Source organism: Ostrinia nubilalis, chromosome 11 (genome assembly GCF_963855985.1).
Source record: "Ostrinia nubilalis chromosome 11, ilOstNubi1.1, whole genome shotgun sequence".
Lineage (NCBI taxonomy): Eukaryota > Metazoa > Arthropoda > Insecta > Lepidoptera > Crambidae > Ostrinia > Ostrinia nubilalis.
This window is the reverse complement of record NC_087098.1, coordinates 5,205,224-5,227,038: the sequence shown is the minus strand read 5'-3', so window position 1 is coordinate 5,227,038 and position 21,815 is coordinate 5,205,224. Positions and strand designations below refer to the sequence as shown.

The window sequence follows — 21,815 nt, the reverse complement described above, 5'->3', positions numbered from 1 at the left end:
ACGATGATTATGATGATACAATATTGCAAAATTCCTAGAATTTCCACTTATCCGTTCTATTATAAGTTACGAATTACGTAATATGGTCTGACTTTGGCTACAATACCCACGTAATTTTATTGCTTGTAAAATTATAAGCATATTTATTAGCTCTACATTATAAATTAGTAAATTAATGGTAACATAATGGTAAATTATTCACACATTAACCTGAACTCTATTGTTTTGTGTGATGCATGACGTAGGTTTAGGTTCTCGTAATACTTCCGTCATACAGTTTCATTACATATTTTATCGGTCATCTTTGACAATAAAAGAGGTGCATTATTTCAGATTATGGGATTCGTGGATACAACTACCAGTAAGACGTATTGAGTTAGTTTTAAAAATCGCTTTGTGAAAATGAAAACTTTGCTATTACTGTTTGTAATTGGTAAGTAACTTAATATTATATTCGTTATTTTCATAGAAGCATTTATTCTCTTCTCCTTGGAGTCTTTACTAAAGGTGGTACTTTTAACATACATATTCTTCCGAGAGCACTAAATCTGTTATAGTTCTTGCAACTCACGAAAGGCGAGCGAGCTTTACTTGTGTCTGTACGTGTACATGCACATAACGATAGTGTAATTAATGTCTATCAAAACTTCTGAAAAACGAACAGTAACGAGCCACCACACATGTAAAGCTCACTCGTGAATTGCATACAAGTTATCTCCGTAACATAGTAACTAACTGCATGTTTTCAAAGTTTTAAATACTTATTTTAAACGGTTTTTGACCCAAGCTGGAGAAGCATATACCTACATATTTATATTCAGAAAGTACGAACGAAATGAGTGTCCTATGTTCCTTTCATAAATAATATCAATTTATTTATGTCGTACTACTTAATTGATTACAAATTAAATAGCTTTTATCCTGTAACTTTTTCAATTAGCTTAATTAATCATACCTACTTATATAACAGCCAGTCTGTTTCGAAGAATTATTAGGTAGCAATCATTTCCTGGCTGAGTAAAGAACTTACAGGGGTTTTTCATAGACTTAAATTCTTATTAAAACCACAAAAACGTATGAAAATATTCTCTTTCGCTATTGGCTATGAGACACATAATTACATCCTTTGAATAAGCAATTAAATTATGTTTTTTCAGGTTTAATATGTAAGGAGACAATGAGTCAACAATCAGTGACCTTAGGTGCTTTCCTGGGGTATGTTATGTTCCTTATATGTCATTATTATTAATAAACAATTGATTAATTACAAGTTATAATTACAAGAGCTTCCTTAAGGAAAATACTGCTTTGCTTTAAATATATCTTTGTTCCTGCTGACAGGTGAAGGAAACTTGAATCTGTTTACTTGTATTTATAATTAAATAGTTATAAAACTGACAATATTATTTATGTATAAACCTATACCATGTTGTATATTTTTAAAATTGTCACATGAGAAGAAATAATTGACGTATGATTTTTTCGAATTAATAAGCATATTTTTATAATATTTTAAAAACAGTTCTAAATATAGTTATTACATACTCGCATATCTGTTTATTTATAAGGATACATTTTATTGCGCCTTTGCTTATAGTTAAGCAACTATTCACTTCGAAGATACAAGTGTAATCATTCTCACAAGGCATCGTAAGGCTAATGTGAACCTTATTGATTGTAGGGTCACTACAGACGAACAAAGGGATTGTGTCTGGACATGTCCGAAAACACCTGAGTACAACCCCATTTGCGGTACCGATGGCGTTGCCTACCGCAACATAGGTCATTTGAACTGTGCTCAGTACTGCGGCATCGGTAAGCAATTTCTTCAAATTGCACAGGGAGTGTTTAAAAGGGACAGCTTATCATACACTTTGAATGGGAACTTCAGGATGAAGGTAAAGTTCTGGAATAGACCACGTAGTGGAAAGCGCAGCGTGTGATCGTATCTACATCCACAAGATGGACAAATGATATTTACTCTCGCTTTGAAGACGCCCGGATTAAAATTATAGTGTTGGTGAAAGACAGTAGCAGGTAGTGAATTTCAGTCCCTAGCTGTTCGCATTATAAAAGAGTTAAAGTGTCGTTAGTTGGAATGTCGTCGACAAAGTAGAGATGGTACGCGAACCAGCGTCTGGTTCCCCGGTGATGGAAGGAGGGGTGATGATCATTGGGGTCGGCCTATTTTCAGCAGTGGACATCCTATGGCTGAAATTATAAGTTTTGAGGATAAATATTCAAGTGATAATTTGTACCTGAAAGTTTTACAACCTTCTTTTATTGCCTACAGATGTTCAGCCCACTCATCCGCCACCATGTCCGCCGGTCACGACCACGACCACGAGCACGACGCCGGGCTGGCGACCTCCTCGTAGTTAAAACAGGGTTCAATTATTTTTGAACTAATCGAAGTTAATCGAACTTTGCAATCCCCTCATTTCTAAGGAGAGACACTTAAGCGAAGAAAACAACCCACTTAAATGTTACGCCACGCCTAATTATTTTTATTTTTAGAAGATAATAATAAATGTCAATGTCAATAAATCTCATTCAAAAAAGGCATTCAAGTTGTTTAGTAAGCAGTGACCTGACAATGACTTTGAACATTATTTTAGCTTTATCGCCTTACTAGTGATATTTTTGGGTTTCTTATTTACACATACTTAGCAACGATCTAAAATAAGAATACCAATTATTTACTTATTTAGGAAAAAATAATGTTGTCGTTTACCTAGCTGACTTTTAAAATAGTAAAGTAAACATTTTGGATGGAGTATTCATAAGATAGTTCAACTTAGGTAATTTATTCTGCCTCTGTTTATCAAATCTGATGACGTACGGTTATAATGAGAGTGACCAGTTCCTAATGACGAATTCGCGTTTCAGATGAGAGGATTTAAGTAAATGGTTGGTTGACTCGCGGTCATTCCCCTGTCACCAAGAGTTTAGTTATGAGTGATGCTATGAGCTAGCTCCATCATTATGCTAGTTTACGTCAGAAGACATTCTAAGCAAAAAATTCAGGCGGCTGTAAAGGATCATTAAGAACTAAGACCTACAGACCACACACAACTGCTAATCCTATGAGTCAGCTGTACATTGGTACGAGTCTTTTCTACCTTAATTCCTGGGTATACCTATTCCCAATGATACATGGTGAGAAGGTCTTAGTTTAAGGAGTACCTAATGTAGTATACTTTTGCTATCCAACTGAAGGGTATAGTCTCGCTCGACCGTAACAGTCTAGAATGACTGGTTGGTGAAATGTTTTCTGACATTCAGTATTCAGTAAGTAGTAGGTGTGCTAAGTACCATAATGTTAAAATTTCTATTTCATTGTCAACTGTTGAATTATGAGTACAAGGTTTTCTCACATTTGGGATTCAAGCTGTATTTTTATGCATAACATTTTTATTTTTTTTGCGTTAGCCTGCGAACCAGCCAGATGCTAAACCCCAGTGAATGTACACGCAATGTGGGGTGATGGGGTTTTACGCTGATGGGAATGAGTAAGAAGCCAAACGGTTGGGTATTTCTGTTGATGTGAAAGTAATACGAATTTCCTCTTATTACCTTATTAAGTTCATGTCACTACTTGGAGTTCTAAATGATAAGAGATTATAAGAGGAAAATCTAATAAATTATGTTAAACAAACCTATAAATTAAAATAGTATTGTATAAAAAGGCCTATATTTTAACATGTTTATAAATGTGCGAAATAGAGTTTAACTATAATACAATATTTGTTTGGAAAAAAAACAAGAAAAAATCGCATAACATTTGCGTAATAAAATCGATACATGTTGCCGTAACAACTTCTATTATCTACTTTATACCTACATCACTGTAATAACAGCGAATGTCACAACAAACGAGCAGTATTCCTAGTGGGATAAACCCGGTAGATTCCAAATAGCCCGCGATAAGTTCCCATCCCGCCTTGCGCAGGTTGACATGCGCACGAGTTTATAAACATAGTTCCATCGCCGCCGCTCGCAGTGACCAGTGACCCGCCGGCCGGTAACACACAACCTGTTTAAATTTAAATTATTTTACTCAAAAACAATAATGGAGAAGCTGGCCGTGCTCTTTGTTTTCGGTAAGTATTAACCTTGATAATTGTGAGTTAAACGCATCCGTATTTGCAACGATATTTTGAGATATAAGCAGTTGCTACACCCAAGTTTATCGATGTGATTTGTTAATAAATCAAATAAAAATAGTGCAGCTTTAAGTACAAAGTTGTGGGAATTAAGCTTTCCTGAATCACTTCATCCTAGACTGCATCCCACTTAACATCAGGTGCGATTGTGGTCAAATACCTTCCTTGTTATGCATAAATAAAATTGGTTTTTAAAAGCTCTTTTAGAAACAAAACGAGGGTCATAATACTCTCGTATTGCTTCTAAAAGAGCTTTGAAATTGCTTTCATCTATAAGTTAAAGGAATAGAATAGAATAAGAAGAAGAATACTTCATTCAGCATAGAAAAAAAAATAAACTACAAGCTATGATGAGGAATCTTTAGACAATTGATAAAATTAATTTACGTGACGATGTTAAAATCTAGATTGCCTCTAAAAACAGCGTGTTATTGTTTAAATCTTTTTATTGCCGGTACCACTTCCTGTAATTATCAGTTTCCTCATACCTACCCACGTAAAAACAAAGTACCTACCTAGTTATCAAAGTCACATTCATATTTTTCTTGTAAGGCAAATAAAATAAGGTAGGACATCTTCATAATTAGTAGTCAGAGCAAAACCAGTTTTTAGTTTTGCTAACCAGTCGGTGCGAAGTCAAGTGGATAATTTTGAGTCTATTGATGAACCAACCGTTGTAGTTGAGTAGAAACCACCTAGCATTTAAGTACATAAGCAAAAATAAGAAGATGCAAGCTTCTTCAAAAGTTCAATTATGTATTGTTGTTGCTATTGGCTTCTTATAAGTAACTAGCGACCCGCCCCGGCTTCGCACGGGTGCTAAGTACTTAGACTTTTAAAAACCTTCCCATTGAACCACTCTATCTATTAAAAAAACCGCATCACAATCCGTTGCGTAGTTTTAATGATTTAAGCATACATAGGGATAAACAGCGGAAAGCAACTTTGTTTTATACTATGTAGTGATAATTTAATTACTTTATTTTACAGTAAAAAATCTTCTTTTTTGACGCTAGGGTAAATTAGTTCTTCCAAAATGTGCAAAAAAGAGCTAATGTGTTCGTTCCTTTATTTACAATGACTTACGTCTTTTGAACACAATATCGCGAGAACACGTAACAAATTATCCATAATGTCAACTTGTTTTTATGTCCTGTCAAACAGGAAAATAAATATTTCATACAAAACTTGAATAAATGAATAAATACGCACTTTATTGCATTCCTTGTGTATCAATACGTCACCATAGTTTTATTAATTTTAAATTTTTAAAAGCCCATAAACAATGTACCTACTTCTTAACAATAAATGTTTATGCATTAAATTGTACCTAAATAATAAAAGCGTAACCTTACACTTATCAATCAGGTGAACATGTTATCCGAAAAACCTACTTAATTATTATGTATTGGTAGGTAGTTACTATAACAATAACAAACAACAAGTTATCGTGGGTCTTGTGGAATTTTTATTTAATTTAAAATGTTCTTACATTATACCGATTTTCTAACTGAAAAAAAAAGCTGATCAGGGTTTTTTACTGAATCAATAAAAAAGATGATTGGTCTGATGATGATTTGTTTTTTTTTTTGATAAAAATTACTAGCAATTTGTATTGCACAGATCATTAATAGTCCCGTTAGCCTTTCGTGTTAAGCTAAATAAGCTTGTGTTACGAGTGGGCTCACCACAATAGCCGAGCGGTGGGATTCGAACCCGCGTTCCTCGGATCTCGAGTCGGCCAGTCCGACCCCTTCACTGTTCGGCTATCGTAGCTATTGGGATTTTAATACTCATTATTAATCACAATTTTTATTACAGCCATTTTTGCCAGTGAAGCATTTGGACAGAATAATAATAATGGGGACTTGGATGACCGATTCGGAAACCAGTTTGCGGCCCTGTTCCCTGGTTAACGTAACGAAACGCACGAAAGGCTAACGGGACTATTAATGATCTGTGATCATTAATAGTCCCGTTAGCCTTTCGTGTTAAGCTAAATAAGCTTGTGTTACGAGTGGGCTCACCACAATAGCCGAGCGGCGGTGGGATTCGAACCCGCGTTCCTCGGATCTCGAGTCGGCCAGTCCGACCCCTTCACTGTTCGGCTATCGTAGCTATTGGGATTTTAATACTCATTATTAATCACAATTTTTATTACAGCCATTTTTGCCAGTGAAGCATTTGGACAGAATAATAATAATGGGGACTTGGATGACCGATTCGGAAACCAGTTTGCGGCCCTGTTCCCTGGTATGGGTCAGCAACAGTTCCGACCAAACCAGTTCCCTGGTCAGAACCAGTTCTTCCCTGGACAGAACCAATTCCCTGGACAGAATCAATTCCCTGGACAGAATCAATTCCCTGGACAAAATCAGTTCCCTGGACAGAACCAGTTCCCTGGACAAAACCAGTTCCCTGGGCAGAACCAGTTCCCTGGTCAGAATCAGTTCCCTGGACAAAATCAGCCTTCCACCGTTCCTCCAACCGGGTAAGAAACACTCTATAGCACTGGTGTGGTGCTGTAAATTCATAAATATTCAGTAGTGTGCCTTTTATACCTATTTTAATCCAGCCTTATTAATGTCAAGTTATGAGGATTCGTCCTCAGGAGGCTGCTACTTTTTTTAATTTAACTTATTAAATCATGAGCATGTGACAAAGCTTTTCCTAGCAAGTATAGGATTAGTAAAAGACCTCATTACATCATTTGCTACATCAGCTATAACTTGGCACATTAAGTAACTATTGTATTATGACCGTCTTCCAGGAGCACCACCATGTCCAGCGCTGTCCAAGCCTGCATCTCCAGCTGCCCAGTGACCGCTGAATACAACCCAGTGTGCGGCACCGACATCATCCAGTACCCCAACCCCGGCAGGCTGGGCTGTGCGCAAGCGTGTGGCGTCAGTGAGTATCTTATTCCTACATTAGGACACTAATGCTCGTTTTCACCATCAATCCCTAATTTTTAAGTGACCCCTATGGTCACACATAACAGGAACTTTGCTTTCAGTCACTTAAAAATTAGGGATTGATGGTGAAAACTGGCATAAATCCTCTTTGTCTAAATAGTTGTCTAAAACCCTGAATGTATAGGACTACGGATGAGACCAGTTTTTGTACATCATAAGTGTGCATGGGCGTACCGATGATGCCAGCTGCCTCCCCCTGGTAATGGTACGCCTAGATTCTAGGGACCTTATATTTAGTTTTTACTTAAAAGACAAATCAAATCCTCCTGAAACACACTGAGTGTAGACTAAAGCTGGCCTAGAAGCTGGGCACGGCTATGGAAATTCCCAATGGATATTCATCTGTTCTCTTATTCATAGGAAATTCCATGAAATATTTTTTTCTCATTTCTTGGTTTGGAAATTCAAACTCACTACCATTGGTAATCCGGTACACGAATAGTTACTAGATGAAAGTCGAAGTCCATCGTTAAGCCGGATAACTTAAATCTTTTAACAATAACTTTAAAATAAAAGAAGTAATTTGCTGATCTTTGCACCATTTGCTCGGTCATTTAAGGAACCATATTCATCAAGACTCTTAATTTTAATACGAATTAAATCTTGTAGCCCGGTTAAAATGAGGATATTGAAGAATTTATCTGGTTTAATAACCTTCAACATGCTAATTGACTACGAGCACACATGAGGAAAATATGAAATTAACTGTTTAACTTAAGTGGCAAACAATTTAACACCGTACTGTTACAGTGTATTTAATGATCAATTTAGTTATTACTAGCATTTATTAGCAGAATCTAATTCACGCTCGTCTGCTTAGTTTGCTTCATGTTGATGGGCTATTATTGGTTCAAAGTATGACTAATACTTAAACGCCGTATGAGGTTTATGGTATACAAACGACGGGACACTCCTAATACACATTGATTACGCAAGTAACCACAGACTAGTAATTTATAAAACAAGTGTTATACTACGTTTTCACAGGCTTACTTAGGCCCGATTCGACCAAACTTTTATCCGAGAATTAGTCCTGGTATAAGTGCACATTGACAGTTTCAGTATGGGAAATATGTCAAAACAGACGATTAATTCTAAGATTAATGTTTACTCTTGTTTGGTCGAATCCACCCATAGTAGTAAAATAAATGTTCTATACATTTAAAATAATTTTATTTTATCTAATAAAAACAACTGCTGTTTAGAAATAGAAATAACTATATCGAATTTTCGACTATACATAATGTAGAGCAAATGATACCGTATGAGTAACGGTTTTCAGGAGATTTTTCCTGTTTAGCCTGGAGAATGTTAGATTGATTCTGTATATTTATTCTTAAAGAATAATTTTTTTATGTATTTATTATTATTATTTACAGATGTCAGCCTCCTAAGGCAAGGACCCTGCCCGGCCACCACCACTGCTGCCCCTCCCAGTTAAATAAACTTTCAGAATGACTATACAAAACTATTTTTATAAGTGTTCCAGTAAAAATCCTAGACAAAACTGTTGAATGAAGACCAGAATGAAGGTTGTGCCATAAATATTAATTTTAAGATCAATTGAAATAAAAATTTTACGATAAACTGTTGTAATGTTGTTTCCAGATTCCCTAAAGGTTTAATTTAGTCTAGCTAGAGTAATAGACTCGTTAAAAATGTCATAATGAGGAAAAGTTAAGGGCCTAAAGTACTAGACTACCTATAAGGGCTCTGGTAGTCGCTATTAGGTTTCGACCATATTAAAGTACAAAAAAATCGTTCGGAAAGCAAAAGGCTTTCCAATAAATCCATATTTAATTTTGTCATAATCACTGTCACAGTTATGAATGGTTGGAAAATCCGGAAAAACGGCGTGAAAATATTTCTTTGTAGGTACACTACGTCAGTAGGTAATTGACTGAATTGTCAAATAAATTGCCTTACAATGAAGTAGAGTTGGTTGGATTACCGTTAATTAGGTAATTAACTGATCGTTTAATTTGGTACTTTAACGTGCAACAACAACAATTATAATTATTAAACGAATAAATCAGATTTTCTATTGTAATTACTTATTAACTTAATTTTTAGGTACCTACATTATAATGTAACATTAGAATTACCTATATAAATTCAACATTTCGAAATCATTTTCCGATAGCTCACTGAATGTATGAGTAGGTCACTCAGTTCACTCACACAATAAATACTAGTGTGTACGAGGTTGTCTAGGTGTTGAAATAAGCTGTGGAACAAAAAAAAAATGTTAGTGGACAAAAATCTAAATTGATTTTCTATGTATCCTACTTTTCTTTAACTATTTATTTTGATGGTGGCAGCTAGCACTGGCGGCGCTATGCGTCACATGTGGGTGAAAAGCGTTCTGTCTTCGTTCCGCCGACCTGTTAATATTTAATTTCCTCGGAGGGCCTTCCCCTGAGTTGAGTCTAGGACGTTGACCGGCTCCGCAGGTCGTGGTCTGGTTCGCAATGACTCATAGAACATAATTGATCTAGCTGACTAGGTAATTCTAGGATTCTAGGAATGTAGACGGAAATTGAAAAAACTACCTCAAAAAAGTCTGTTATATGCACAATAATACACATAGGTGAACCCTAATAACGTCATAATAATGGTAGCAGGAGGGTGGGCAGGACCAATCTGGAAATCGTTGGGGGAGGCCTATGTTAAGCAGTGGACGTCCTGTGACTGAAATGATGAAACTATTTGAAGTCAGTTTCTGTAACGAACAATCAACGTGAGCCAAGATCCGGGAAATCTAAGAGGTATTATGGAAAACCTATACCCATACCTCTATATTAATTATCAGTAATTTATAAAAATGCTATAGGAAACGTATAGTAGTTTGGAAAGCCCAACAACAAAGTGGAAATAAAATCGCCTGAGCAAGGTTTCACAGACGTTCCATTGCCAGACAAAGGTTAAACCAATATGGTAGGCGTTGGGGAAATCCTTTGCGCCACAATTGTATGGTTCAAGGCGGACAGTTGAAGAGAGGCCAACCTTGTGATTTAGTTTAAATAACGTACGCAGATCAAGAATTTTGAAGTGTTAATCTAGAACAGCAATTAATTAAGGTAAATATCTCTTCATGGTTTGCTGCGGGTATTTTATAGAAAAATATGAGAAACGTATTAATTTGTGTGCAGCTACCTACATTTCTCATTGATGTTTAGATTTGTCCGTTTGATGACCTCAGTATTAATAATTGTGATTGCAAGTTACGAGGCAGGCATTCCAAGTAACATTCAGAACATTCCAAATAACATTTTAATACTCGGTATTGCAGTGACATAACCATTTCATTGGGGAATCAAGAAACTTTTCAAGTCGGTAAAGGTAAATAACTTATTGTTTCTTTATTTTTAACAAGTTCACTGACAACTTGTTCTTCGCATCGCTGATTACTTCGTGGTACAGGACTTACGAGTATTGGTGTAATTGCGTTTTAAGTAGACTGCCAATGAAGTAAACAAAAACGGCATCTATTTCAAAGTGTATAAACCTTATTGTAGTTCAAAGCTAGACCACTATTTAAACTCGGATTGGTCACTTTTTATTACGTTATAATATGATCATAAACGTAGGTAAGAATCCTTAAGGCTTTAAACTGGTCTCTTGTGGATCTGATCCAGTTTGTTTGCCTACAATGAAGCTATTTAAGAACTAGAAAAGCCTGCGTATTCTCATTTGTGATACATATTTTGAGTACCTACATAAAGTTTGTATAACGTAAAGCTTCAAAAGTTACAGGTAGTCATATTATGCTAATTTTATTGTCCTTTGTTTTCGTGAAACTCATAACACCAATTAGGAGCAAACGTATTATGCTACATCGATAACTGTTTCTTTCCAACCACATTTAAAGTTAATAATCTAAACAATTTAAAGGTTATTAACGAAAAATATTACTAAATCTTCTGAGTAAGATAAAAACGGGTTTCCGAAGCCGCAAGATGAGGGGGGATTTTATTAACTATAATGTAACTTTATCCGCAGAAAGATTCAATGACCATTTCAAGTCGTGGAGTTGCCTCGGACGGACGAGGATATAACTTATAAAAACTCGTGAAAGGGTCAAAAGTGTTTGAACCTTCGCCATGTTGCTCAAAATTGGGATTCTTTTAGGTAAGCTCTTTGACTCTTTTAAAAATCTTATCACTTTTTATTGAGGAAAATTCTAATTCAATTAAGTAGTTAACATAAAAACTAGTAAATATGTGGTAAAACCTTTTTATAGGTAATTGGTACATAAGTGTTTTTCTCAATGATGTTTATTATTAGAATGGGTATAAGATAGATCTTCTGTGGTTCTCTAATACGTTTGTAATAAACTTTTTAGTTGCCATAGCCGCATTGGGAACAATTCCGGGACGAGCGCGGGGTCACTGGCATCACGGGCCTCATCACAACTATGGCCCACCACACCACGACTATCATGGACCGCCACACCCAGGTCCACCAGGACCGCACCACGGACCGCCAGGGCCCCACCACGGACCGCCAGGGCCCCACCACGGACCGCCGGGACCGCACCACCACCCTTGGGAACGCGATTCTGACGAGTCACCCGAATGGAGTGGCTCCGATTCTGAAATCTCTGGCAGCTGGGAATCGCCTTGTCATCATGAACATTCAAGGTAGGTTTTACTCTATTTTTGTCATGGTATCCAGAGTATTTATTGCATTTGAAGTCTTATTCATACAAGTACAAGATTCTAATAGAAAACAAGCATTTGATTAACTTAATTGCACGAAACTAAGTTACATAAAATATTTATTGTTTTGATGACAAATTCGCTTGAAAAACATGAAACAATAACACGCAATTTGATATCGACGCTTATGACTCAATTAAAACATTTTAAGAACGCAAAATTATAGTAAGTAATTAATTTAATGTAGCATGAAGATGAAGTACGTACTTATTTGTATATGCCAAGTTACCTACTTGTAGAACTTGACCTTTAGTAAAACCCAACTAGTAATGGATGGCTGCCCAGAGGAAACGGTCTTGGGACATTACAATAATATATTGTATTGTATTGTATATAATATAATATATTGTATAATTTCTAATCTAAATGTAATAATATTTGTATAATTTGTGAATACGCCTGAAAAGGTAGAATTTGGAGCGTTTCTATTATTAAGCCATGTATCTGCTATTGTTTACCTAAATTCACATTCACAATAAAGTTCATTTTCATTTTTCATTTTCATTTTCATTTTCATAATTTATGAAATTTAAATATTGTAGTATTGTATGTGTGTCAATTTATACAAACCTACTTGTAATAATAAACATTTACTTTAAGCCCATTGATAGTAACTCATAATATTTTTAATTTCAGACCGCCAAAGCCCACCCCACCACCGAGGCCTCCCAACCCTGAACCCAATCCAAATCCTTTCCCACAACCAACTCCTCAACCATTCCCTAAGCCAACTTTTAATCCGAATCCTTTCCCACAACCAACTCCTCAACCATTCCCTAAGCCAACTTTTAATCCGAATCCTTTCCCGCAACCAACTCCTGTGCCTTTCCCAGGACCTAACCCTAATCCGACCCCTTTCCCGCAACCAACTCCTGTGCCTTTCCCAGGGCCTAACCCTAATCCGACCCCTTTCCCGCAACCAACTCCTGTGCCTTTCCCAGGGCCTAACCCTAATCCGACCCCTTTCCCGCAACCAACTCCTGTGCCTTTCCCAGGACCTAACCCTAATCCAAACCCTTTCCCTAAACCCACTCCTGTACCTTTCCCGCCGCCCACGCCAACGCCGTTCCCTCAACCTACTACTGAGTCTTTCACAAAGTCTACAGTTACGCCAGTACCCGATCTCCATGCCTGTATGCTTACCTGTCCCGTGACACAAGAGTTAAACCCAGTCTGTGGCTCTAACGGCGAGGAGTATCAAAACCCTGGAAAATTGAATTGCGCCAAATATTGTGGAGTCAGTGAGTGTAATTTTTTTACTGAGATTTATTGCCCACAGGGGGAATGCATGCGTATTGTATTACTTACTTGCTTGTTACTTTTTCCAAAATACCAATGGTGCGTAACAAGAGTTTGTGTTTTGCAGATGTGGAGCTCGCCAGATATGGTAAATGTCCTACAAACGAAGGGAAAACTTTGAGGCCTCCTCCTCCCCGACCCGAAAGAGATGTCCATGCATGCATGAGAAGCTGTCCCGTGACGTCAGAGTACAACCCAGTCTGTGGATCTAATGGCTTGGAGTACTCCAATCCTGGTCGGTTGAACTGCGCCAAGATGTGTGGAGTCAGTGAGTACCATTTTTTTATGGGATTAATTGCATGCGTATTTATGTAAGATATCCTTACTTAGTTGAAACTTTTTCCAAAATGCTAGCGATGCTTAATCAGAGTTTGTGTTTTGCAGATGTGAACCTCGTCAGAAGAGGCAGATGCCCCACAAACGATGGGAGTACTGTGAGCCCGCCTACTCCCCGACCTGACAGGGATGTCCAAGCGTGCATGAGAAGCTGTCCCGTGACGTCAGAGTACAACCCAGTCTGCGGCTCTAACGGCTTGGAGTATTCCAACCCTGGACGGTTGAACTGCGCCAAGATGTGTGGAGTCAGTGAGTATCATGCGATTTCAGCCAGTAAAACAGTGAAATTCGTCTAAATTGTTCTGCGGCACTGGTGGAAAATGTAGGTAGGTACTACCAGTACTACGAGTAGATCTTACCGTAACATATAGGTATATGTAGCTCTGTATTCCTATGAATGTAACAGCAAATTAAAATTTTCCTTAGTAAATTATATTGACAACTTATAAGATACATAAAAAGCAGTGACTTAAGTACTGCCTATTCAACAATCTTCACCGATCACGGTATAATCACAGATATGACGTAGGAGTTTAATAGTATAAGTTCAATATTGAAACATGAATATGCAAAATATTGTGATATTAGCGTACGTATAGGTACCTAATGCACCAATACAGACATAAGGCAGTTTTGTTACATACTTGGAAATACAAGTGTCTATTGACGATTTAGTCAGCTCTACTATTTAAGGAAGTGAGCTTAGCTCATCATAAGTAACATTTATTTATAATACAAATACATATTAAAGTCGCGAAAAGTTTTTCACCAAATCATCTACGAGTATTTACTTACTTCTTGTTTAAAAAAATGTGTGGCATATTTAAACAATTATTCACAAAGGTGTAGGTACTTAATACAACTATTGTTCTTCACTTCACTCATAAAATTACCATTGAAAACCGCAACTGATGCCATTGTTACTGTACCTACTCTACATGAACTATCAAACCAAGCACCCTAATGATTTCCCCTTTTTTGCAGACGTAGAACTACTCAGAAGGGGCAGATGCCCGCCGCCAGAGCCTACTTCGAATCCGATCACCAACCCTACTCCCCCTGTGACTGTGACGGAGAGCCGAGAGCCGGAGACACGGCCCACGCCACCAACGATTCCCCCCACCAAACCCACCACTCCTGGAGTAACCTTTACCATTGACAAAGATTTGCTGGACCAAATCTTCAGCACTACCGAAGAAACGGGTCCAGATCTAACAGGCCTGATAGACGAAAGACATCAGGATGACTGATAGATTGGTGATCTTGCTCTCTTTCATCTATTACAATACAAAGTTAGAATTGTCTGATTTTGTAGAACATTTAAGTACGCTTCTAAAAGCGCCACTTAAGTGAATAGCCCACTAGCAATGAAGTCTATCGAAATAAAAGTAATAAAGTTAATATAATTATAATGTGATAAATACACGCAACTAGTAATAGTAAAGCTCTGTGAAATGAAAAAGTAGTTTATCATACATATTTTATGAATTATAACATGAATTACTCATGATGGTCAATGAGTATTAATGAAACAATCGTTATAATTAATAAAATTCCTTAATGTGGTGCTTTTAGAGCCCTTAATAAATTAATTAGCTACAATCAATTTCATAAGATAGGACAAATTAGTAAAATGTCATTACCTAATTAATCACCCCTTATTATTAATTATTTGAGGATAATAATTGCACAAAATTTGTATAAATTTAGAAGCTTTGACTGACTACTTTTATTATACTTAGGACTTAGTTGTAGTGAACTCTCTGAATTATAAACTTTTGTATCATTAAACTTTTAAAAATGTGGTGCTTTGGTTTAAATTGTGGCAGAGACCTCTCTTTGGTGCTTTTTTATATTATTATTGAGTTTGCAGCGGCCAATCCAAGTTGTGAGTATACTTTTATTCTACTTTACTACAGTCTACTACACCAGCCCGACGCGACACGATTTACTTTTATCGTGCCAATATAACGATTTAAGACTTCTAATTTATTTTTATTTAAATTTTGTTTAATTTTCAGCATCCAGGATAGAATGCGATGAATTAAAACCAGAATGCTTAAAACAAACCCTACAAAAGGCTGTTCCAAATTTCTTGAAGGGTAGGCCTGAGGTAGGCGTGGAAGTACTGGATCCATTTTACATTGATAAACTGGAAATGACTCTAGCTGGAGGGCTCAAAATCAAGTTTACCAATGGTCATGCTAAAGGCCTTAGGAAATGTATCGTTGAGAAAGCAAGGTAATTGAAACTTTTGATTTTTAAACTCTCTTTGCTTTTCAGTCTGAACTCTGAAGGAACATGGGTTCTCCAGATTTTGTTCCTGGTCTTAAAATATGGTGTTGGTCTTTGTAGAGTCTAAAAGACACGTGTTTTAAGGAAATTCTGCCCATAACTTTGCTCTAGCAATTCGAGTTTATTCTTAATCACGAGAGGATTTTTTATCAATTGCCATATTATGTATAAAGCTGTGTGTTCGACTAGGTATTTTATTTATCGACTTTATCTTTCCAGAGTCATGCATGACGTAATAGAAACACAATTTCTCTGCAATCTCACGGTCAAAGGAAAGTACAAGTCAAGTGGAAGATTGTTGATGTTCCCCATCAACGGAGACGGTGATGCAGCTATCAGATGCAGTATGTAGTTATTATGCAATTAGTATTTTTGTACACCTAATCCATACGACTTTTAGTTCTTGCAAAATCCAGATAAAGCATTCTCAGGAGTATTGATAGAAATTTCAGAAAATTTCGAGGTACAAGTTACATTTAAATGGGAAAAATTAATGATTTCAGGATTTATACTATCTAGCCCGTGTTTCAATTTCTCCTATAAGTAGATATTAATTATAGTAGTTTACATGAATAAATGTTATACTGTAATAATTTTAAATAATGATTTATTCAATTTCAGAAAACCTTAGAGTTAATCTAACCCTACAGCTGAGATCGATCAAGGGATCAGGGGATACCTATTTAGAAATTGTGAACTCGCAAAGCAAACATAGCTACGAGGGCCAAATTCAGTACAATTTGACTAATTTAATCAAAGGCAGTCCTGAAACGAGTAAGTAAAAGCTACCTACTTAATTTAGGCTGAGTTTCACCATCTTACTTTAACATTGACAAACGTCAAAAATCTGTCAAACTCCATACAAATAGCACCGGTTAATATTATTGTTACGGTTAAAATATCGTGGCGCAACTCAGCCTTAGAGTGCTTAAGTTAAATTACGCTTATTGCCTCCATCAAGTGCAATTACATACGCAACTTACTAAATTATATACTTAAGAGAATGATTCATAAGATTAATGTTTCTTCCTTTCTAGTAAATTAACACTTTCTTTATGTAATTGATTAATTTTTAACGACATAGTGATAATTTATTAAATGAAATACAACTTTGGCCTTACTGGTTTGACGTAATATATCACGTTTGATTAGTTGATGGTTAATGGATTTCACTACAGAAAACAAACCACAAACTCATATCGTGCTCTTTATTTTTGTTTACAGGTAAAACTCTGTTAAACTTTATGAACCAGAATTGGCATATGGTAGCCCAGGAGTTCGGAGATCCTCTTGTGGATTTTGGAGTAAAGGTCATTCTTAGGAACATAAAGAAGTTGATCAGCGCTGTACCCATGAATCAACTGTTTACGACGTGGGAACCAGTTCCAGCATAATGTTGTTTGGTACTTACGAGGATGATATTACGTCGATGACTCTGTTACAATGAGATTAATGATTCGATTACACGGCACATTGATAGTTTTGTAATTGTAAATAGTTATTATTTATAAAAATATTGTAATTTATTCGCACTTATGGAAAAACTAATACACTTAGTAGGTACGAGTGTTGCTAATGTTAGTTTGGTTTTAGTTGGAATCAATAAAACAATCCACTTTGCATTTGATGTTTTTTATTACTTTAATTTCACAATCAAATTGACATTCATTTGTTTTTCACAAGGTTAAAGTTAAGAAAACATCGATAAAAAAATAAGTGCATCTGGTACTCCTACCATATCTACCATATATTCTAAAATTCATAGTGTGCAAGTCTTCTTGTGACTAAAATAATTTCTATTAAAAGTTTGTAGACGATTTCATTCGTTGTGCTGTGTACATTAACATCGACACGTGAAAACCCTTACTACTCACGCATAAAATCTTAAACAAAGTGAGAAATCTGGATTATTACAATAAGGTATGTGGTAGCCACACTTATATATTTAAGCATTAATGTGATGTCCACTGAAAACATATCGTAAATGAAAATACGCAGGGGCCACGCGTCTACCAGCTCCATAAACGCCTTCGCCTGCACCCTCATAGTCTTAGGCAGGTCGTAGTCCATTATGATCTTATTAATTAAAATCTTAGTCTTCGTTCTTGCCAGCAGTAGCTGCTCACAAGTCATCGACATAAAAGCAATCAAGCAAACGGCTGTAATACACCACAATATTATAGTAACCAGTGCCATAGAGTTGTTTCCATTTTTGTAGTAATATAATGCAGACCAAATTGTTATGACAACGTAAGTAAACGTAGAACCTAGAGTCATGAAAATCTGAAAATTGAATACTTCGTTGACAAGAGTACAAAGTTCGCCAATGATGTCGTAGGTCACTGCCAAGTCTCTAATCTTGGTGTTGTCGCCCGACGAGCGGCCGATCAAGTTAAATTCTTCTGGTCCGTCTTTCTTCTCTCCTACGATAAATATGGGCGAAGACTTGATACCATCGTTTTCATCGATGAATTTGGCCAAATAGTTGTTTATGATGTGAAGTCGTCGAGTTAACATCATGATAAGCAAGCAGAATACACTTATTTCAAGAGATTGCTCGAGGTAAATAGGCAAAACAACAATTTTACTCATATCTATATTATCCCCATCGGTGGCTAAGTCGATAATAGTAACAATGACGTGTATAACAAGAACCATCAGTATTACCTTTAAGTTCATTTTTCTTGATTTTTTGTAGAAGTTCTTATTAGTATCAACATGCAACTTAGTGTCGAGATCCACCACTGTAGTCAGGATGCGCATATTTTTTTCATTGCAAAAAATTGACGTTCTAATAGCGGATATTACGTATTGTATCAATATCACCACAGATGGTACTTCCTCTAACATATCCACAAGCTTGGCAGTCCCAATCATGGCTGATGATATTCTAAGAAATGCAGAGAATAAAGTAATATATAAAAACGTCAGAAAAATGCAACAGAACTTCATCTTCTTATTGATTGGAAGCAACCTGTTATTATGTACATTGAACCTAAATATTCCAAACAAATTTTCAACTAGCAACGCTGGTTTGTTTGTGTTTAGGATTTCTATAACTTTCATTTGATCATTTTTTTCAGACGATTGGCTTTGTGGTACTTTAGATTCCATCTCTTAAAATATTTTTATGGATCGCAATGTATTGTAATTGCCACCTCTTCGACACTTAGTTAGAGACTGTGTCATGAGCACCGTTAATTGTTTTCTTTTATACTTGCATGTCAATTTAATAAATGAAACCATCAGGGTGATTAATTTTGGTGTTATTGTATAACTTTAGTGTGGGGTGGCTCTTCGTTATACCTAATATTTTTTGAATCTTCAACCTAAATAAAATGCGAGATTTGTATTATTACAATCAAATATGTAGTGGACACGCTTATGTATTTAAGCATTAACGTGATATCAACTGAAAACATGTCGTAAATAAAAATTCGCAACGGCCATGCTTCAATTAACTCCATAAAAGCTTTCGCTTGAACCCTCATGGTCTTTGGCAAATCGTAGTCCATGATGATCTTATTTATCAACACCTTTGTCTCAGTTCTTGCCAGGAGTAACTTCTCACAAGTCATTGACATAAATGCAATTAAGCAGAATTCTGTGAAACACCAAATGATGATTGTGGCCAGCTCGCCTGTGTTCTCTCCTGAAGAACTACGGTAATAATCCAAACCAGTCCAAATTGTGATGACGACGTAAGTGAAAGTAGCAACTAGAGTCATAAATATCTGGAAATTAAAAACCTCGTTGACAAGGGCACAGGTTTCGCCAATAATGTCGTAGGCCGCTGCCAAGTCTCTTATCTTCGTATTATCGGACGACGAGCGGCCGATCAAGTTGAACTCCTCCGGGACCTCCTTTTTTTCTTTCACGATAAATACCGAAGCTTTGTTAGTGTCTTTTTCGTTAATGAACTTCAACAAGTAATTATTAATGATGCTGAGTCTACGCGTCAACATCATAACCATCAAACAGAAGACGCTTATTTCAAGAGACTGCTCCAGATAAATAGGTAATATGACAAGTTTACCTATTTTCATTCTAAAATTAGAATTATCGGCAAACAGGTCACTTATACTGACAATAAAATGTACGAGATGAAGTATGATCACGATTTTAAGGGTAACCCTTTTGGACTTTCTGTAGAAATCTTGGTTGGTATTTATGTGCAATTTAGAATCGAGGTCTGCGAGGGTTGATATGATGCGGATGTTTCCTTCGTTAAAAAATAGCGACGTCCTGATTGCAGAAATGACATATTGGATCAATATCACTATGGACGGCACTTTATCAATCTTCACTAAATAGCCCGTGGCCACGTCCGATGGTATTATATTGAATACCGAAAACAATACGACGACGGTAATCATCAATACTATGCAAAATATTTTCACTTTCTTGTTGATTGGGGCCAATTGATTATCGTGTTGGCGAAACCTGAATATTCCAAATCCGTACTCAATACGCATAGCAAGTCGAATGGTGTTAGCAAGTTCTATGATTTTGTTATTCTTTTTATCAGTTACCTCAGCCTCTTCAGTTGAAGGTTGACGAGAAAGGCGCGTTGCTTCCATTTTGACAGTTTTCAGCAAATTGATATGCGAAGTATTATATTTAATATGTTCACATGAGCAATTGTCAGCTCTACCACAGTTAAGTCGAAACTGTAAACCTATCGATATATAAACTACTTTTAATCCAGTATCTATTTATCAAACGCATTACGATAATTAAGTTGCTTTTCAAAATACTCATTGCCATACTAAGTGTATTGCTTCGTTGTTTTATTTATAAGCTTAGAAAACAAACACAAGCTTACTTATTATGGATTAAATACTCAGCAATCGCCCGCGGGTTTGAATGAGCTGGATTAAATTTTCACAAAATTTAACACCCATTTGACCTATTTAATAAAATACATTGTAAGACAGTTTAGAAACTTCTAACTTCAACTTCTAACTTGATTAATTGCTTTTTTGTATTAAATGTTTTCATTACATTTTTCTTTCTTTCTCTACGTTAGCCACAATAAGCTTTTACCTTAATGGTTATTTACAACCCGTAGTTATAAGTACAATAGAAGAAGAAGACTGTTAATGTTATTAGACAACTTGCCCAGGCATTGGTAAATTACCTACTCTATTTTTCATAGTTATCGAAACATTGTCAACCAAAGAAAACAGGGTGTGAAAAGTTCCGTAACCATTGACAGGTAACTAAGTTACTCTACAAAAAAGCTCATTTTGTAAAAATATGTTGAATCCTGAATTTACTCGTACTTTTCCAAGTGTGTCTTGTCACTTAAATTGAGTCTTCCTCCAAACCTCAAATTGGATATTAGTTAGATTAACTACTTACTATTTAAATTACTATTTTTACGGAACCAGTCAATCAATCATCATTGATTGACTGGTTCCGTAAAAATAGTAAGCACATCCAACTAATAAGTTACGTTACTACGAGTAGTTCAAAGATAAAAGTTGTCCACAAAGTTTTCAATCGATTGAACTATTCCATGTTTCACGAGTGAAACCGAATCTTTGTGGATTGCGGATCAGTTGGCGAATGCGAACTGTCACGGGCCCAGCTGAGCGGACCTGCGCCCGCTGTATCGACCGCCAAAGCGGTAGGCACGAGATTAAACTGTTATCGATGAACTGGATTTCAGCTGCCAATTTATGTCGATGTCTCTGACTTTCATTTAATACTCGTAACAGCAGAGATGTTCTGGGTCGTTAGTTTCAATTTATGGAACTAAGAAAAATATTCAACATAACGAGATGTCTGGAAGAAGTCTTTAGCAACATCTTTAATTTTTTTTTTATCGAAAACGACCTAACCAAATGAAAGTAAGTCTTTATTATTATGAGTACCTGGTCTCACTGAGGACACTGTTCACCAACCAGGTGAAGCAGCTACCAACCAGGTCATATCACAAAGTAATAATTATATTGCAATCGTGTGAAAACGGTTGCGGCTTCATGATTCTATGAGACTGCCAGAATTTTCTTGTGACA

General features: G+C 36.2%; 6 protein-coding genes and 1 long non-coding RNA gene across 9 annotated transcripts; 5 read left to right on the top strand and 2 right to left on the bottom strand.

Moving 5' to 3' along the window:
• The first annotated feature begins 327 nt into the window (after window positions 1–327).
• On the top strand, window positions 328–2,565 carry LOC135075843 (uncharacterized). Its single transcript, XM_063970306.1, has 4 exons — window positions 328–433; window positions 1,158–1,215; window positions 1,682–1,815; window positions 2,294–2,565. The coding sequence occupies exons 1-4, from the start codon at window positions 403–405 to the stop codon at window positions 2,380–2,382; spliced, it is 312 nt and encodes a 103-aa protein (XP_063826376.1). The 5' UTR covers window positions 328–402; the 3' UTR covers window positions 2,383–2,565.
• A 1,325-nt stretch (window positions 2,566–3,890) lies between these two features.
• Window positions 3,891–6,073, top strand: LOC135076092 (uncharacterized). Its single transcript, XR_010258176.1, has 2 exons — window positions 3,891–4,103; window positions 5,988–6,073. It is a non-coding gene; the product is annotated as an uncharacterized LOC135076092 (long non-coding RNA).
• A 234-nt stretch (window positions 6,074–6,307) lies between these two features.
• On the top strand, window positions 6,308–8,728 carry LOC135076090 (protein SSXT-like). The gene is made up of 3 exons (XM_063970549.1): window positions 6,308–6,657; window positions 6,937–7,076; window positions 8,521–8,728. Exons 1-3 carry the CDS (start codon window positions 6,422–6,424, stop codon window positions 8,580–8,582), a joined length of 438 nt encoding a protein of 145 aa, XP_063826619.1. The 5' UTR covers window positions 6,308–6,421; the 3' UTR covers window positions 8,583–8,728.
• A 1,417-nt stretch (window positions 8,729–10,145) lies between these two features.
• LOC135076088 (uncharacterized) lies at window positions 10,146–15,303 on the top strand. 3 transcript variants are annotated; one of them, XM_063970547.1, is made up of 7 exons: window positions 10,146–10,221; window positions 11,144–11,272; window positions 11,487–11,784; window positions 12,499–13,103; window positions 13,229–13,429; window positions 13,546–13,746; window positions 14,482–15,303. In XM_063970547.1, the coding sequence occupies exons 2-7, from the start codon at window positions 11,245–11,247 to the stop codon at window positions 14,745–14,747; spliced, it is 1,599 nt and encodes a 532-aa protein (XP_063826617.1). In that variant the 5' UTR covers window positions 10,146–10,221; window positions 11,144–11,244; the 3' UTR covers window positions 14,748–15,303. The 3 variants fall into 3 exon arrangements, with proteins under 3 accessions (XP_063826617.1, XP_063826616.1, XP_063826615.1); XM_063970546.1 differs by lacking the exon at window positions 10,146–10,221 and adding an exon at window positions 10,404–10,483; XM_063970545.1 differs by lacking the exon at window positions 10,146–10,221 and adding an exon at window positions 10,813–10,897.
• Window positions 15,304–15,377: 74 nt separating this feature from the next.
• LOC135076089 (circadian clock-controlled protein daywake-like) lies at window positions 15,378–17,353 on the top strand. The gene is made up of 5 exons (XM_063970548.1): window positions 15,378–15,385; window positions 15,519–15,738; window positions 16,012–16,136; window positions 16,414–16,566; window positions 17,017–17,353. The coding sequence occupies exons 2-5, from the start codon at window positions 15,656–15,658 to the stop codon at window positions 17,184–17,186; spliced, it is 531 nt and encodes a 176-aa protein (XP_063826618.1). The 5' UTR covers window positions 15,378–15,385; window positions 15,519–15,655; the 3' UTR covers window positions 17,187–17,353.
• Window positions 17,354–17,597: 244 nt separating this feature from the next.
• LOC135075972 (uncharacterized) lies at window positions 17,598–18,669 on the bottom strand. Its single transcript, XM_063970418.1, has one exon. It carries the CDS (start codon window positions 18,667–18,669, stop codon window positions 17,677–17,679), a length of 993 nt encoding a protein of 330 aa, XP_063826488.1. The 3' UTR covers window positions 17,598–17,676.
• A 452-nt stretch (window positions 18,670–19,121) lies between these two features.
• LOC135075842 (uncharacterized) lies at window positions 19,122–20,478 on the bottom strand. The gene has a single exon (XM_063970305.1). The coding sequence runs from the start codon at window positions 20,370–20,372 to the stop codon at window positions 19,122–19,124; it is 1,251 nt and encodes a 416-aa protein (XP_063826375.1). The 5' UTR covers window positions 20,373–20,478.
• Between the last annotated feature and the right edge of the window lie 1,337 nt (window positions 20,479–21,815).